Genomic DNA, 15,982 nt, shown 5'->3' on the forward strand with positions numbered 1-15,982 from the left:
GTTAAAATGAGGTCTTCAGGGTGGCCCCTAACCCAGTGAGACAGGTGTTCTCCTAAGAAGAGGAGATTATAACACAGATACCTAGAGGGAAGACTATGTGAAGACACAGGGAGAAGACAGCCATCTACAAGCTAAGAAAGAGCTTCAAGGAAACTAACCTTGCTGACACCTTGATCTTGGACTTTCAGCTCCAGAACTATGAGAAAATAAATTTCTGTTGCTTAAGTCACCCATTCTGTGGTACTTTGTTATGTTTGGCCCTAGCAAACTGATACACCTTACAATCAGTAAGAGACAATCTTTACCAAAAACAAAATGAAAAGACAACCTACAGACTGGGAGAAAATGTACACAAATGATGTGACCAGCAAGGGCTTAATTTCCAAAATATACAAACAATTCATACAACTCAATATCAAAAAAACAAACAACCCAATCGAAAAATGGGCAGAAGGCCTAAACAGACCTTTCTCCAAAGAAGACATACAGATGGCCAACAGGCACATGAAAAGATGCTCAATATTGCTAATTATTAGAGAAATGCAAATCAAAACAACAATAAGGTATCACCTTACACCAGTCAGAATGGCCATCATCAAAAAGTCTACAAATAATAAATGATGGAGAGGGTGAGGAGAAAAGGGAACCCTCCTATACTGTTGGTGGGAATGTAAATTGATGCAGCCACTATGCAGAACGGTACAGAGTTTCCTTTAAAAACTAAAAACAGAGTTACCATATGATCCAGCAATCCCATTCTTGGACATATATCCAGAAAAGATGAAAAACTCTATTTAGAAAAGATACATGCACCCAAATGTTCACAGGAGCACTGTTTACAATAGCCAAGACATGGAAGCAACCTAAATGTCCACCAACAACATAAATAAATGGATAAAGAAGGTGTAGTAGGGACTTCCCTGGTGGCAAAGTAGTAAAGAGTCTGCCTGCCAATGCAGGAGACATGGGATCGATCCCTGGTCCAGGAGGATCCCACATGCCGCGGAGCAACAAAGCCCATGTGCCAAAACTACTGAGCCTACGTGCTGCAACTACTGAAGCCTGTATGCATAGAGCCCATGCTCTACAAGAGAGCCCACTGCAGTGAGAAGCCCCCACAATGCAATTAGAGTAGCCCCCGTTTACCACAACTAGAGAAAGCCTGTGCATGTGCAGCAATGAAGACCCAACACAACCAAAAAAAATCAATAAATAAAATTTAAAAATAAATAAGTAAAGATGTGGTGTGTATATATATATATACACAATGGACTATTAGCCGTTAAAAAGAATGAAATAATGCCATCTGCAGCAACATGGATGGACCTAGAGATTACCATGCTTAGTGAAGTATGTCAAAGACAAATATTATATGATGTCACTTATACATGAAATCTTTTCAAAAAAATGATACAAATGAACTTATTTACAAAACAGAAACAGACTCACAGATAGAAAACAATCTTATGCTTACCGAAAGGTAAAGCAGGGGGAAGGGATAAATTAGGAATTTGGGATTAATAGATACACAGTACTGGGACTTCCCTGGTGGCACAGTGGTTAAGACTCTGCACCCCCAATGCAGGGGGCCCAGGTTCGATCCCTGGTCAGAGAACTAGATCCCACATGCATGCTGCAACTAAGAATTCACATGCCACAACTAAGGAGCCCACATGCCACAACTAAGGAGCCCTCAAGTCACAACTAAGAAGCCCACATACTGCAACTAAGACCTGGTACAACCAAATAAATAAAATAAATATTTAAAAAAAGATACACAGTACTATATATAAAATAGATAAACAACAAAGGATCTACTATATAGCATGAGGAACTAAACCCAATATCCTGTACTAGCCTATAATGGAAAAGAATCTGAAAAATACAAATATATATATATATGTATAACTGAATCACTTTGCTATAGGCATGAAACTAACACAACATTGTAAATCAACTATACTTCAATAAAAAAACTTTTTAATAAGAAATAATCTTGAAGATAATGGAGAAAAGAGTTGCTCAAACATTTCACAAAAGAAGATATCCAAATAGCAAAGAAATGTATGAAATGGAGCTCAATTTCATCAATCATTAGAAAAATGCCAACTGAAACACAGTGAAATAGAACTGTCCTCCCATCAGCATGGAGGCATGCCTACAATGCAAACAATGAACACACCAACTCTGGGGGAAGATGTGGAGCAATCAGAACCAGAACAATCCCTCTGGACAATTACTTGACAGTAACTACTAAAACTCAACACGTATGCAAACTCTCTGACCTAAGCAATTCTGCTCTTAAGTATATGCCCAATGGAAATGCATCCACATGTGTTCACCAGTCACGCCTAGAATGTTCATGGCAGCACTACGCATACAGCCTTAAACCAGCAGTTACCCAACTGCCCACTCATTGAGTAAGTCAATTGTGAAATAATCACATACTGGGAAACTACATAGCAACAAAAATAAATCATCTACGACTGCACACAACAATATGGATGAATCTCGTAAACACGAAGTTGAGTGAAAGAAGCCAAAACCAAAAGAAGACGGACACCCTGTATGATTCCACTAACATAAAATGTGAAAACAGGCAAAATTCATCCACAAAATTCATTAGAAGAAGTTAGAATAACAGTGGAGGGGAGGGACTGGAGAGGAATTCAAGGGGGGTTGATTCTGGGGATCCAGTTACGCTGGTGTTTTCAATTTGTTAAAGTTATACAAATTTTAACTATACAGTTACTATATATGCACTTTTCTATAAGTATAATGACTTCAATGAAAAGCTTTTATTTTAAGTGTACAGTGCCAAGGAAATGGAAAGCGCCACTTTTTGTTTTTGCTCTTTACAGGTGAGGAGCTAAAAACAGAGGCCAGGGACTTCCTAGGTGGCGCAGTGGTTAAGAATCTGCCTGCCAATGCAGGGGACATGGGTTCGATCCCTGCCCCAGGAGGATCCCACATGCCACGGAACAACTAAACCCGTGAGCCACAACTACTGAGCCCATGTGCCTCAACTACTGAAGCCCACGCACCTAGAGCCCTTGCACCACAATGAAGAGTAGCCCCCACTTGCTGCAACTAGAGAAAGCCCGTGTGCAGCAACAAAGACCCAACACAGCCAAATAAATACATACATAAATAAATAAATAAAGTTAAAAATGAATAAAAAAAAATAAAAACAGAGGCTAGGTACTTGTCTTCCAGCAGGCAGATAAACAGGGCTGAGAGCAAAAAGCCCAATTTTACGAAATTAGAGAAGAGTCTGTAGCCCCACGTTGTGGCCTGATAGCTGGCCATGCACTGACCCACTTCTCAGACAGTCGCCTCCCAAGACACAGGGCCTGCGGAGGGGACAAGAGGCTGGAAGACAGGCTGAAATCTCCCCCTAACTGCAAGGGATGGTCTAACCTCCTCCATACTCTGCCATCCAAAGCAGAACTCCCATTTGTGGGAATTCCCTGGTGGTCCAGTGGTTAGGACACTGCCCTCTCAATGCTGAGGGCATGGGTTCAATCCCTGGTTGGAGAACTAAGATCTTGCAAGACACGTGGTGGTGCCAGGGTCGGGCGGGGGGACACCTCCGATTGTGTTACGGGCATGGTTACATTACCCAGTAACCCTGGGGAGTCACTCCTTCCCACTCTCACTCCACATGGTTCTGCGGGCTGACCCCACCACCAGCTCTGGGCATGGGCTTGTGCTCCCCATTTTTGCTGCCACGAGGGGAGAAACCTGCCAGAGAATGAAGCAGAAAGAGAAAGCAAAAAAAAGGGAAGCAAAGATGAAAAATAAGAGCCAAGTTCTTGAGATCTTCTTGGAGCACTTAGATGTAGATACGCCTAAAGTCACATCCTGAACTTATTATGTAAACCACTGAATTCTGTTTTGCTTAGGGCAGACTGAGTTACATTTGTCACTTATGTCACCATGACAAATGTTCCCCTTCGCCACTCTCCAGAAGCCTGTGTGCACTCTCAGAGACTAAAATGGGCATAATCGTATCCCTGCCTACTGCCATCACAGGCATCCCTCACCGTGATGCACCTTTACAAAGCACTTTCATATTCACCAATCCATGCAATCATTACAGAAATGCCAAGAGACACAAGCTGCAGGTATTCCTATTCCCACTCCCACTTTCTATTTTTTTTTTAGCCGTGTCGTGAGGCATGTGGGATCTTAGTTCCCCAACCAGGGATCAAACCTGTGACCCCTGCATTGGGAGAGTGGAGTCTTAACCACTGGACCACCAGAGAAGTCCCACTATTCCTTCTCACTTCCTTTGCCATCCTAGACTTTTCGAGAGCTGGTAAGGACATCAGGACCATCTAATTGAATCCTCTCGCTCTCACGATGAGAAGAACGAGGCTCAAGGAAGAAAGAGGCATCCTGGATACAACCAGAGCATAACAAAACTACCAAGGGCTTGAAAATTCTTCAAAAAGACCAAGGGCAACATTACTGAGACTGTGCTGTTGCTTGAACCCCAGATTTGAGAATCTGGCTTTAATCCTTGTCCATAAAGAGAACCTCATGGGATCCACAACCTGCCATTAAAATAATAATGGGGGGACTTCCTAGGTGGCACAGTGGTTAAGAATCTGCCTGCCAACGCAGGGGACACGGGTTCAACTCCTGCTCCAGAAGATACCGCATGCCGCGGAGCAACTAAGCCCATGCGCCACAACTATTGAGCCTGAGCTCTAGAGCCGTGAGCCACAACTATTGAGCCCATGTGCCACAACTACTGAAGCCCAGGTGCCTAGAGCCCATGCTCCACAACAAGAGAAGCCACCACAATGAGGAGCCCGTGCACCACAATGAAGAGTAGCCCCCCGCTCGCCGCAACTAGAGAAAGCCCATGTGCAGCAACAAAGACCCAATGCAGCCGATAAATAAATAAATAAATAAATATTTTAAAATAAATTAAAAAAATAATAATGGGGACCATTTAATGGGCCCTCCATTCCCATTATCCCGCATAATGATAAACATTCACTCATTCTCTTACAGGATCCTTCTTTGAGGCAGATTCTTCTATTAGCTCCATTTTGCAGCTGGGGAAACTGAGGCTTCAGCAGATAAAGTAGCTTGCCCCAAATCACTCAGTCAAGTAGCAGCACTGAGTCCCAACAACAGAGACTGGGGGTGGGTTGAGGCACCAGAGAGTCACCTGTGCCAAGACTTGATTTATGGAGCCCATTGCCCCATCTTCTGCTCACTGCTGGAAGGCTGCCTCCTTTCTGCTCTGACATCCACTTTCTTCAGCATTTCCAGAATCCAGCTTTAAAAATAAAAAACCTATCTCCTGAGCAAGTCTTCACCAATTAACCGAGATCCTTCTGTCAACAGCAGTATCTCCTTATAGCCAACTGGTCCTCCCTTCTTTTTTCTCTTTTTTATGTTTTTGGCCATGCAGCACGTGGGATCTTAGTTCCCCAAATCAGGGATCAAACCTGCACCCTCTGCAGTGGAAGTGGGGAGTCCTAACCACTGGACCACCAGGGAAGTCCCTGGTTCTCCCTTCTGAGTTAACACAACTCGGGGTCAATAATTCAGGCTGGATCATCTGCATACCCACTGGTCAGCTGCCTTCACCTTCCACACAACCACCAGAGTCAGCGTTTATAGAACTTAAGTCAGATCACATTACTTCACACCCACCAGGATGACTAGCATCAAAAAGACACACACACACACACACAAGAAGACAGACAATAACAAGTGTGAGCAAAGATGTAGAGAAATGAGAACCCTCGTATGTTGCTAATGGGAATTTAAAATGGTGCAGCTACTTTGGAAAACAGTCTGGCAGTTCCTGAGATTAAATGTAGTTACCCTATGACCCAGCAATTCCCCTCCTACATATCTACCCCAAAGAAGTGAAAATATATTTTCACACTAAAACTTGTACATGAATAGTCATAGCAGCATTACTCATAATAGCCGAGAAGTAGAAACAACCAAACTGTCCATCAACTGACTAATGGGTAAACGAAATGTGGTCTATCCATATAACGGGATACTATTTAGCCATAAAAAGGAATAAAGTACTGGGACTTCCCTGGTGGTGCAGTGGGTAAGACTCTGTGCTCCCAATGAAGAGGGCCTGGGTTCCATCCCTGGTCAGGGAACTAGATCCCACATGCATGCCACAACTAAGAGTTCACATGCCACAACTAAGAGTCCACATGCCACAACTAAGAGTCCACATGCTGCAACTAAGAGTTCGCATGCTGCAACTAAGACCTGGCGCGACCAAACAAATAAATAAACCAAACAAACACACACACACACACACACACACACACACACACACACACACATAAAACAAAACAAAAAGGAATAAAGTACTGAGACATGTTACAACATGGATGAGCCTGGAAAATATGAGGTCAAGTGAAAGAAGCCACATACAAAAGACCACATATTATGATTCCACTTTTATGGAATATCTAGTAAAGACAAACCCACAGAGGCAAGAAGCAGATTAGTGGTTGTCAGGGGATGGAGGAAGAGGGGAATTGGGAGGTACAGGGTTTACTTTGGGGGTGATGAAAATGTTCTGGAATTAGTTAGTGGTAATGGTTGCACAACGCTGTGACTATATTAAGAACCACTGGGGAATTCCCTGGAAGTCCAGTGGTTAGGACTCAGTGCTTTGACTGCTGCGGCCCGGGTTCAATCCCTGGTCAGGGAACTAAGATCCTACAAGCCGTGCAAGGTGGCCAAAAAGCAAAAAAAAAAAGAACCACTGAATTGCACACTTTATAATGGTTAAATGGTGAATTTTAATCTACCTCAATTTAAAAAATGTTTTTAATTTCCCCTCCCAAGAAAATAATCAGATCACAAAGCTACCCCCTCACCACACTTTAAAACTCCCCCAATGACCTCCCATTGCACCAGGAGTCAAACCCAAATTCCCCACCAGGACCTAGAATACCCTATGTGGGCCTGGTCCTGTGACCTCTCCCACCTCTCCTACTACTTTCCCCCTCACTCCTTCCATTCCTCCCCCATCCTTTGCCCTTGTTCATTCCTCCATCAGGAATGTTCTTTCCCAGAGCTGGCTTCTCATCAGTCAGGTGTCTATCCAAATGTCCTCATCACCTCCACCCAGAGGCCCTCCCTGACTACCCCCATCTAAAACAAAACACAGCTTCAGCAAGCTCTATCCCATTACCCTGCTTTATTTCTTCATAGGCCTTATCACCCTCCGAAAAGATATAAGTTTTTAAAAACTGTTTACTTCTTTGTTGCCTGTCACTCCAACCAAGAGGGCAGGGATCTGTTCACAAATCTGAATTAGCCTGCCATGTAGGAGCTACTTGAGAAACACTACTGGAAAGCATGGATGTATTGAGCAACTTCCTGTAATATCTGAAAGACAGCCCGCTACTCGGTCAGGAGTCCGGGGCACTCAGTGATCGGCCGAGCTCTGCAGGTGCTCAGCGCCAAGCTCCACCCTAGATCTGTCTGGAATCCTGAGGAAGCAGGAAGAATGATCCTTCCCCTTGAAAGCTCTGGAAGTCTTTCAAGGGTCACACAGCACCCAGTGTTTACCCAGCAACCCACAAACAAACGCAAAGGAGAGATCTAAGATTGCCTTGCTGACACCCAAGCTAGAGGCTAGGGTCCAAATCAGCCTCATAAAACTGCACTGGCAAACATGCTCTAATACAGCTTCTTAGGGCTTTGCAATCTGACCTGTTCTCCAGAATGAGACGGTTGCAGCTCACACCTGCTCCTGCCTCCTCCCACAGGGACTTTCTTTTCAGAGGCAGTTAAATATCCAAACGGGCAGGTGGTACAGGTCTTGTTACCCCGCCCCTCCACCCCCAACTTCAGAATCTCCTGGCCACGCACACACACAGCAACTTACCCACTAGGAGTTTGACATCTCGGACTGTGAAATCAGGGTCAGGCATCCTGGAAAAAGAGGAACACAGACGTTGGGTGAGAAGCCAGAAACAACAGGGTTAGACCCAACAATGGGGGCAGAGGGAGGCCATTTTTCCAAGAGACTTCCCTAGTTCTCAGGCTGGGAACCCAAAATGGGATGACTCAGCGGGAGGGCAGTGAACAGCTGGGGCCTCAAGGGAAGGTCACCGCCAAACCAAGGAGCAGCTTCCTCACCTCAATAGGCAAACCAGCGGCTTCCCAGGTGGCGTAGTGGTTAAGAATCTGCCTGCCAATGCAGGGGACACGGGTTCCATCCCTGCTCCAGGAAGATCCCACATGCCCCGGAGCAACTAAGCCCATGAGCCACAACTATTGAGCCCACGTGCCGCAACGACTGAAGCTCATGCACCTAGAGCCCATGCTCCACAACAAGAGAAGCCACTGCAATGAGAAGCCTGCACACCGCAACAAAGAGTAGCCCCCACTCGCTGCAACTAGAGAAAGCCCAAGCAGCAACAAAGACCCAACACAACAAATAAATAAATAAAATTAATTAAAAAATTTAAAAAAAAAATAGGCAAACCAAACCCCTCACTCTTCCTGACACCTGACCTCAGCACAACTACAGGGAAGAGGATGGACATCCACCATCCCCCCAACTTTTCCAAGGAAGACTGAAGTGTGTGGTCAAGGGAAGCCTTAGAGGTGGGTATTCAAACATCTGCTTTCTTTTAGGGTGGGCAGCCCTTTCTAGAGGCTCCTCCTCTAGAAAATACTCTCCATAAGGAGTTGTATGGAGGGTGGAAGGGACTCCTTTTAAGTGTAGAGGGGGGAGAAAAACATATCACACCGATTCCAGGGATTTGGGGACACTGGCTCTGATGACTGCGGTGACATTCACTATTAATTAATAATGACGCCAAAGGTTTAACTTCTATTCATAGGAATGAGACTCTTGAGCAAGCCTGGCAGTAGATGCTGGGGAGGGAGGGAGGCTGTGATGACGCCCTTGGTTTCCTCCCTACCCCTGCCCAAGGGGTGGAAACCTGTTCTTCCAGCCTGCCTCCCAGATCTCTCCCCTAACTGGAGCTCTGACTCTGACAGATCTGGAAGAGAATGTAAACCAAACAAGACACTATGGGGAGGCAGGTCCTGGGGCACAAGCAGAGAGGGGAGACAAGGGCCTAGCATCCTAGGAAACACGCCCTCTGCAGAAAAGACCCCATTTCCCACATAGTGGGAGTCTGAGCAGAAAATATGCATGTAGGCATCCTGCCTCTGAGGCTGGCCAATCCCTTCGCAGCTCAGGCCCTGCCTCAGCTTCCTGATACGGGGGGAGGGCACAATTCTCTTTGGGAAGTTACTGCGTGTAACTGGGATGGGTCAGGGAGAAAAGTCCACACTGTTTAAGTAGCCTGTGACCTCTCCGTCCAAATTCTCTGAAAATCAAGACCAATCTTTAAAGAGTTTTTCCCCTCTGTCAGACCTTGAACAAGGAGATACGATCCCCAAATAATGAACAAAAATCTTTCCGGGACTTCCCTGGTGGTGCAGTGGTTGAGAATCCGCCTGCCAATGAAGGGTACATGGGTTCAATACCTGGTCCAGGAAGATCCCACATGCCACGGAGCAACTAAGCCTGTGCACCGCAACTACTGAGCCTGCACTCTATAGCCCTAAAGACACAACTACTGAGCCCACCTGCTGCAACTATTGAAGCCCGTGTACCTAGAGCAACAAGAGAAGCCACTGCAATGAGAAGCCCGTGCACCTAAACGAAGAGTAGCCCCTGTTTGCCACAACTAGAGAAAAAGCCCTCGCACAGCAATGAAGATCCAACACAGCCAAAAAAAAAAAACAAAAAAGAAGAAAAATCCCTGTCAGTAATGAGAGGTAAGGAAAAGGGTGGGAGAAATCCATCCCAAACTCTAAACTGTGTTCGGGAAGGAGACAGGGGAAGAAGCAGTTAGTCTCAGCAACTTACTTAATCCCCAGGCCATCCTTTTCTCGAAATATCAGAGGAACTCTGAGAGCTTCTCTCTGCACGTACTCATAGTTGAAATCTGTTTGGAGATTGGAATTAAAAGAGGTTGGTTAAGTTATGAAGGAGCAAATGAACCACGATCCATTGGTTAGGGGAAGAAAAATGATGGAGGAAGGGGCAGGGGTTATAATAGATGCAGACACCAGCTCAAAGGGCAAGAGCTCCCTAGAAAATGACAACGAAATGGATTAGGCAAAGCCCAAGAAGCCATGCCAACTATCAGCTCCTCTGCCTACTCAGTCATTCCCTGCATGCCCCACGGGTCGGAACTTGTCAATGAACAGCCCAAGGCCTGCAAGGGTTGGGGAGGGAGACTCATGAAAGAACCCCACACAGAAAGAGCCCCAGTTATCACTATGAAACAGGGACGGACAGAGAAATGCATCCCAAGCTGAGCTCAGAAAGTAAAGGAACTGCAAAACTGAAGAATGCCACCTGGGAGGATCTGAAGCCCCAGAGAGGAGGCTGAGAGGAGGGTTCTCATTGTAACTGAGCATCAGGGAAGATCTTATTGTAATATCCTGCATAGTGAAGGGGGGGGGGGGGAAGCCGGTTTCCCTGGAAACTGTATTTGGTGCCAAAATAACTAGGGAACTGGGCACAGCTTTGTTGTCTTAATAGTGAAATTCTGCTGCAGCCATCACAACACTTGCTTCAGCTGGATAACCGAGAGGGATGCTCCCCAGGTGAAGCCAGTGTGAAGGGGACATAGTGAGGCCTAAAGAAAATTCCTCGTGTAGTTTTCTGTCTGACGTACGCTTGGCCCTTATCGAAAGCCCTGGAGAATGAAGGAAGCCTTAGTTTCTAACCTACTTTAGTACCAAAAGTAGGGTATCTGACCCAACCATATCCCTAAATATGGAGGTGAGGGAGGCAGAGATAAATCCTCACATCCCCAAATCCTCAGGTAACTGAAAACAATTCACAAAGGCACAAACCCTCCCTGGCCTGTCAGAAGGGAGACAGACAAGAGATCCCAGGCCACTGAAGCCCCTGCCCCAGGGAAACAGTTCACTAGGGCAGCTTTTGGGGGGAGGGGGGGGACCAAGGCAACTCTGCTCAGAGGAGGGAGAGAACAAAACCAGAGCTGGGGAAAGCCCTGACCTTAGCAGCTCAGATCCCCAGGGGCTCCCGGTGAATGGGGATTCCTAAGGATTTAAAGGCAGAGAAGTTTAAGCTTCAATTTTGAATCCAAGCTAAGGGCTCCTTCTGTTTCTCAGCTCCTCCCTCCAGTTTTGGGGGAAGATGTGAATTAACAACCAAAAACCCTAGAGCCCTCTCCTTTGAAAGAAGCCTGGACAGCAGGTTTAAGGAATCTCCCTTGCTGGAAACCTCCCCCCCACCCATAAACACACACCCAAAGTCCACCCCCAGGGTCAGCTTCAACTTCCTCAAATGAGCCTGAGAAAACACTGAGATCCTGGGCAGAGAACTCCTCACCAATAACCAGAAAGAGTTGCATACTGTTTTCTCCTACGATCCATCAAACGACTCAAGAAAAATGGGGAAGGAGAGGAATTAAAATCCCATTTGTGCTAAGGAAATTTAAATGTAGCTGAGACTAGACCCCTTGAACTGTCCAGCCTCCGTGTGCAATGCTCTTAAGACCTGGAAGCCTGAAAGAAATTTTTTCTTCCCTGCCCCCACAACCACCCCCAACCACCAAAGCCTCCAGGAAGCAATGGGCACAAAAGAGACACTTCAAAAATGCAAAGCCAGGATGGTCTCTCCTAGGGGCTAACCCCACAGCCCCAGCCACTCAACCGGAACCTGGAGGCGGGATGTGCTTCCCTATAATCTGCTCACTGAGGGATGGGAGGGTTTTCCAAGGGGGGAGGGGGATAAACAAAATGGAAACAGAGTAATATAAAGGAAACCCAAATGTCTGTGGGGCAAAAATGAACTTACAAACCCCAGAAGGGCATTTGGGAGATGCCTAAGTAGGCAGGGACAAATCCAAAATCCCAATCCCACAGGCTGAACCAGGGGGCTTGCAGGCCTTAGACCCAAGCCAGAGCATCACCTCGAAGTCTGGAAGACACTCCCAGACACCTGGCTAGTACCAGGGTCCAGGAGTTAGTCAGGCCCTGAAGGTCGCAGGCTGGGGTGACGTTCCCAAACCCCAGAGGCTTCTCCAACTTCTGCTCTAAACTGGCAGGGCTCACAAGAGAGACAGAGCTCTCAAGGCCTCAGGCCTGGGAAGAGACCCTGTGTCCCCAGGGGGGTGCCCCAAGCCTTCACCTCAAACTGCCAGGGGGCAGCCTGGAGCCTGAGTGGGGATAACCCCCTTACCTGCAGCCCCCACTTCAGGGCTGCAGGGCTAGGGGCCTCAGGCTTAAGTGGGGGCCAGCTAGCAACTCCCGGCTCACCCACCCGGCTCCAATCTGGCAGAGCCCAGAGGTGATGGGGCTCAGCAGACCCCAGGCCTGCGGAGTTGTCACTAAGTGACCCGGGGCGACCCCAGCGCCAGGTCCTAACTGGCAGGGCCAGAAATGGCACGGGGTTCGGGAGGCTTCAGGCCTGGGGGGAGCCTCACCCCAATGACCCTGGGGTGCCCCAGCCCCACTCCGGCCAGTCAGCTGCAAGGAGCTGGGCCGGCTCCGGGAGGGGTAGAACGCTGCGCACCCGCCCTCCCTCTGTCCGCCCGTCGGTCCCCAGGTCCCTCGGTCCCCCGGCTCCCTGGCTCTGCCCACCCTGGGGCTGGTGGTGGGCGCCCGCCGGGCCTAGGCCCACGTCCGGCCCCAGTTCCCGCCTGCCCTCCTCCCTCGCCACCCCACCCCACCCCCCCAGTGCTCGGCCTCTTTTCGTCACCGGATCCCCTGGAATGGGGGACGCGGGCGCGAAATACGAACCCAGCCACCGGCAGCTCCCTCCCCACGTGCGCTCGGGCCGCGCCGCGGAGGACGGCCCGAGGAGGGGGCGCCTCACCTTTGCCCTCCATGGCGTGCACGAAGTCCCCCTGGTACAGCTGGCTGCGCAGCTTCTCCTCCAGGCTGAAGCCGCGGACGCTGACAATCTCCTCCACGTCCGACAAGTCCTCGTTCTCGTCGTATCTCTGGCGGTCAATCGGGCGCTGCGGGGACCCAAACCAGAGAGCCCAGGACATTATTGGGGGAACTGGGGGTCGCCTCTCACCCTGGGCCCAGCTCGAACAGGTGCAGGAGCCGCGCGCCCCCTGCACCCCACCCATGCGACCGGAGCAACTTTGCGCAAAAGCCAAAGATGCTGAAAATCAGGATAATGAGAGGGGCCCGCACCCCCAGGGTCAGGCTGCACCCTAGACAGGGCACTCCCCTCCTGCATCTTTGGAGGCCATGTAAGGGATATCTGGGGGACTCTCCCTCGCCCCCCACCCCCGAGAGGTGTTGAGTTTTGCCCACTCGGCCAGGAGCCCGGTTATGTAACCCGCGAGGGGGGCTCCGCGCACGGGCTGGCGGGGCATTTGTAGGCCCCGGGAGGAGCCGCCGCAGCGCCCGGCTCGGCGCTAACAGCAGCCCTGGCGGCCGCAGCGGCTGAGCCGGGAAGCCGGAACCGGGGGCCGGCGGCATTTCTAAGACTGGAGCCGCCCCCGAGCTACCGGGGAAGCGAGAAAGCTGAAATGGAAGGGCTGAGACCCCAGCCGCCCCCGCCGACCGACCGCCAGTGCAAGAAGAAGAAGTGGGAGGGGGGGTTCGGCGCTTGGGAGGGGGAGAGGCAGACGGCCCGCCACAAAGCTCCCATCGGAGACCCCAAAACGCACCAGCAGCTGCCTCATCTCCCCACAAGCGCGCGCGCACACTCACTTCCTAAGGAGAATCCCCCACCACTCCCCGCATCCTCTGCCTCCTCCCTCCACCGCCGAGCGCCCGGCCCCGCAGCCCCCCAGATTCCGGGCGAACCCCGAGCCCGCTGAGCCCCCCTCCACGCCTTTCCCCGCTACCACCTCCCCACTTAAGTGTCTGAGACTCTGAGCCTCACAAGGGACTGGAGGAGTAAGCTGCTTGCTTCCTTTTGCATGCAATTTATTATATTTTTTTTCCGGTCCTCTTGCAAAATACAGAAAAGGAAAGAAAAGGCAGCAAGAAACAACAACAAAAAAAAATAGATCTATCATATACCAGATACAGATTTGGAAAAAAAAAAAAAAAGCTACACACCAATCTTCTTCCAGAGTCTTTCTCTGCCTCCATTTTTTTAAGAGAGTTCACCAATTAATTGTCAACACTCCTGCCCCCTGCATTTTGGCGGAGGGGGGAAGGAGGGAAGACCAAAGAAAACAAACCAAAAAATAAATAAATAAAGCAAGCCAGAGCCGAGATCTACAAAGTTTTGCACCAACACTTAAGCAGATCCGTTTGCAAAGTCCTAGGAAACCATTTTCAGCAGTTGTGGGGGGGGAGGCGTCGACGTCATAATCCCCGGAACGTAAACATTGTTGCCGATCGCGCTCTGAGCCCGCGGCCCGGCTAGTGTGTTGGGGGGGGGGGGCGCGCTCGGCCACGGATTGGGGTGGGCGGGGGCGGCGGCCCGAGGAGGTGTGGGGCGGAGAGGGCGCCCGGGAGGCACCGGGCGCCGTTAGCGCCCTGGCATCGCTGTTTTGTTGTTGGGTCACGAGTGCGCCTCTGCACGCAGGCGCCGCCGCCGCCCGGGAGTTGTGTGCAGAGCTGACTTTTGGAAGGGCTGAGTTGCAGGCGGCGGGCGCATCCCGGAGATGGCGGGGCAGGGAGGAAGGGAAGGAGGGAGGGGGTGGGGAGGGAGGTGCAGATTTGCACGGCTGGCCTCAGCGGGAGGCGCGGAAATGCAAGCCGACCGTGCTGGAGTGAAAGCCCCCGGGGCCTGGCACCCCCAAAAAACGACCTCCCACCTCAATCCCTGCCCCCATTGCCCACAGCCCCCACGGGCCACCCCTCTTCCTCCTCCTTTATTCACCCCACCTCGTTACCTACGTGGCCGACCCAAATTCAAAGCATTTTGTGTATATATAATTTTTTTTCTTTTCTACTACTTTTTTTTGGGGGGGGGGATCCTCTATAGACTCCCATAAGCGGACTTGCGATACGGAGGAGACATTTGGGGGGCTCAGGAAGAAATTAGCGCAGCTCCATACCTGTACGGACTGCATAACTTTTAAACTCCTGGACTCAAGGATCCACATACACACAGGTACAGGAAATACATCCAGACCAAAGGCTTTTCAGACCCGAGCTGACCGGAAGACGTTGCCTTTCATTCATTCATTCTGCCCGCGTCTGTGGAGTCCTTTACTAGGCGACAAGCCCTGGAAGAGAAGCTGGACATTTTTTAAAGGTCCCTGCGCTCGCCAAGAGGAGGAAATAGATGCTCAGGAGCGAACTACCGAGAGAATCGGATCTGGCGCCTCCTAACGCAGCTGGCAAACATGCGAAGGGTAAGCCCTTATTGGTGGTTTACAGGAGAAATGTCGGTGGAAAGGTGCAAGGCGCTGGGATGGGGCGCGGGGAACTTTGGGCGCCCCTTGATTAATCCTACAGCGCTTCTCGGAGGACGTATGGGCACCCTCTATACATATATGGAGTATCATTAGATCTCGGTATGCTTCCCTGTCCACATACCTAGTTCACTGTGACCACCCCCAAAACTGGAATCCTAAACGTGCTGTCCTGTAAGTACCTCGTGGACAACGGTCAGATCGACTTTGGTTGTGAGAAAAACTGGCCCTAACCATTGTTCCAGCCCAACTAGGCCTGATCTTGGGGGTAAAGATCACGATGAGGGGATGGCACCAGGACTACAGTAAAGGAGCCTTATATCAGCTGATAGCAGGCATTGCAAAAAAAAAAACTTCCCATACTTTTAATTTTACTTCTCTTTTGAACCCTGTGGGATGATGGTTGGAGCAGGTCATTTTGTGGATGGGAAACTGAGGCTCAGAGACGTTCTCAATCTGGATGATTGCTCCACCCTCATAGCCTCCCTCTGTCGACACAGTGATCAGACAGATAAGGGGAGAGGAAGTGGCTTGCCAGTCAGAGATCAGATGAACACCATCAGCTCAGTACTGGT

The 15,982-nt window shown here is 49.4% G+C and overlaps 1 protein-coding gene and 1 non-coding gene across 12 annotated transcripts in view; one reads left to right on the plus strand and one right to left on the minus strand.

The window, feature by feature from the left end:
• KDM2B (lysine demethylase 2B) overlaps nucleotides 1-15,183 on the minus strand; it is a 120,050-nt gene extending 104,867 nt beyond the window's left edge. For 3 of the 11 annotated variants that reach the window (XM_057743789.1, XM_057743784.1, XM_057743783.1), the window contains exons 1-4: nucleotides 14,098-14,408; nucleotides 12,890-13,034; nucleotides 9,902-9,980; nucleotides 7,898-7,944 (exon numbers count right to left, since the gene is read on the minus strand). In XM_057743789.1, the coding sequence (XP_057599772.1) occupies nucleotides 7,898-7,944; nucleotides 9,902-9,980; nucleotides 12,890-13,034; nucleotides 14,098-14,130 (304 nt within the window). In that variant the 5' untranslated portion in view covers nucleotides 14,131-14,408. Of the gene's footprint in view, nucleotides 1-7,897; nucleotides 7,945-9,901; nucleotides 9,981-12,889; nucleotides 13,035-13,341; nucleotides 13,677-13,700; nucleotides 13,759-13,918; nucleotides 13,971-14,097; nucleotides 14,409-15,047 lie in introns of those variants that run through there. The other 8 variants (XM_057743779.1, XM_057743778.1, XM_057743788.1 and 5 more) reach the window with 6 other exon arrangements.
• TRNAQ-UUG (transfer RNA glutamine (anticodon UUG)) lies at nucleotides 6,641-6,712 on the plus strand. Its single transcript has one exon. It is a non-coding gene; the product is annotated as a tRNA-Gln (tRNA).
• Nucleotides 15,184-15,982: the final 799 nt, after the last annotated feature.

Source organism: Hippopotamus amphibius, chromosome 8 (genome assembly GCF_030028045.1).
Source record: "Hippopotamus amphibius kiboko isolate mHipAmp2 chromosome 8, mHipAmp2.hap2, whole genome shotgun sequence".
NCBI classification, from domain to species: Eukaryota; Metazoa; Chordata; class Mammalia; order Artiodactyla; family Hippopotamidae; genus Hippopotamus; species Hippopotamus amphibius.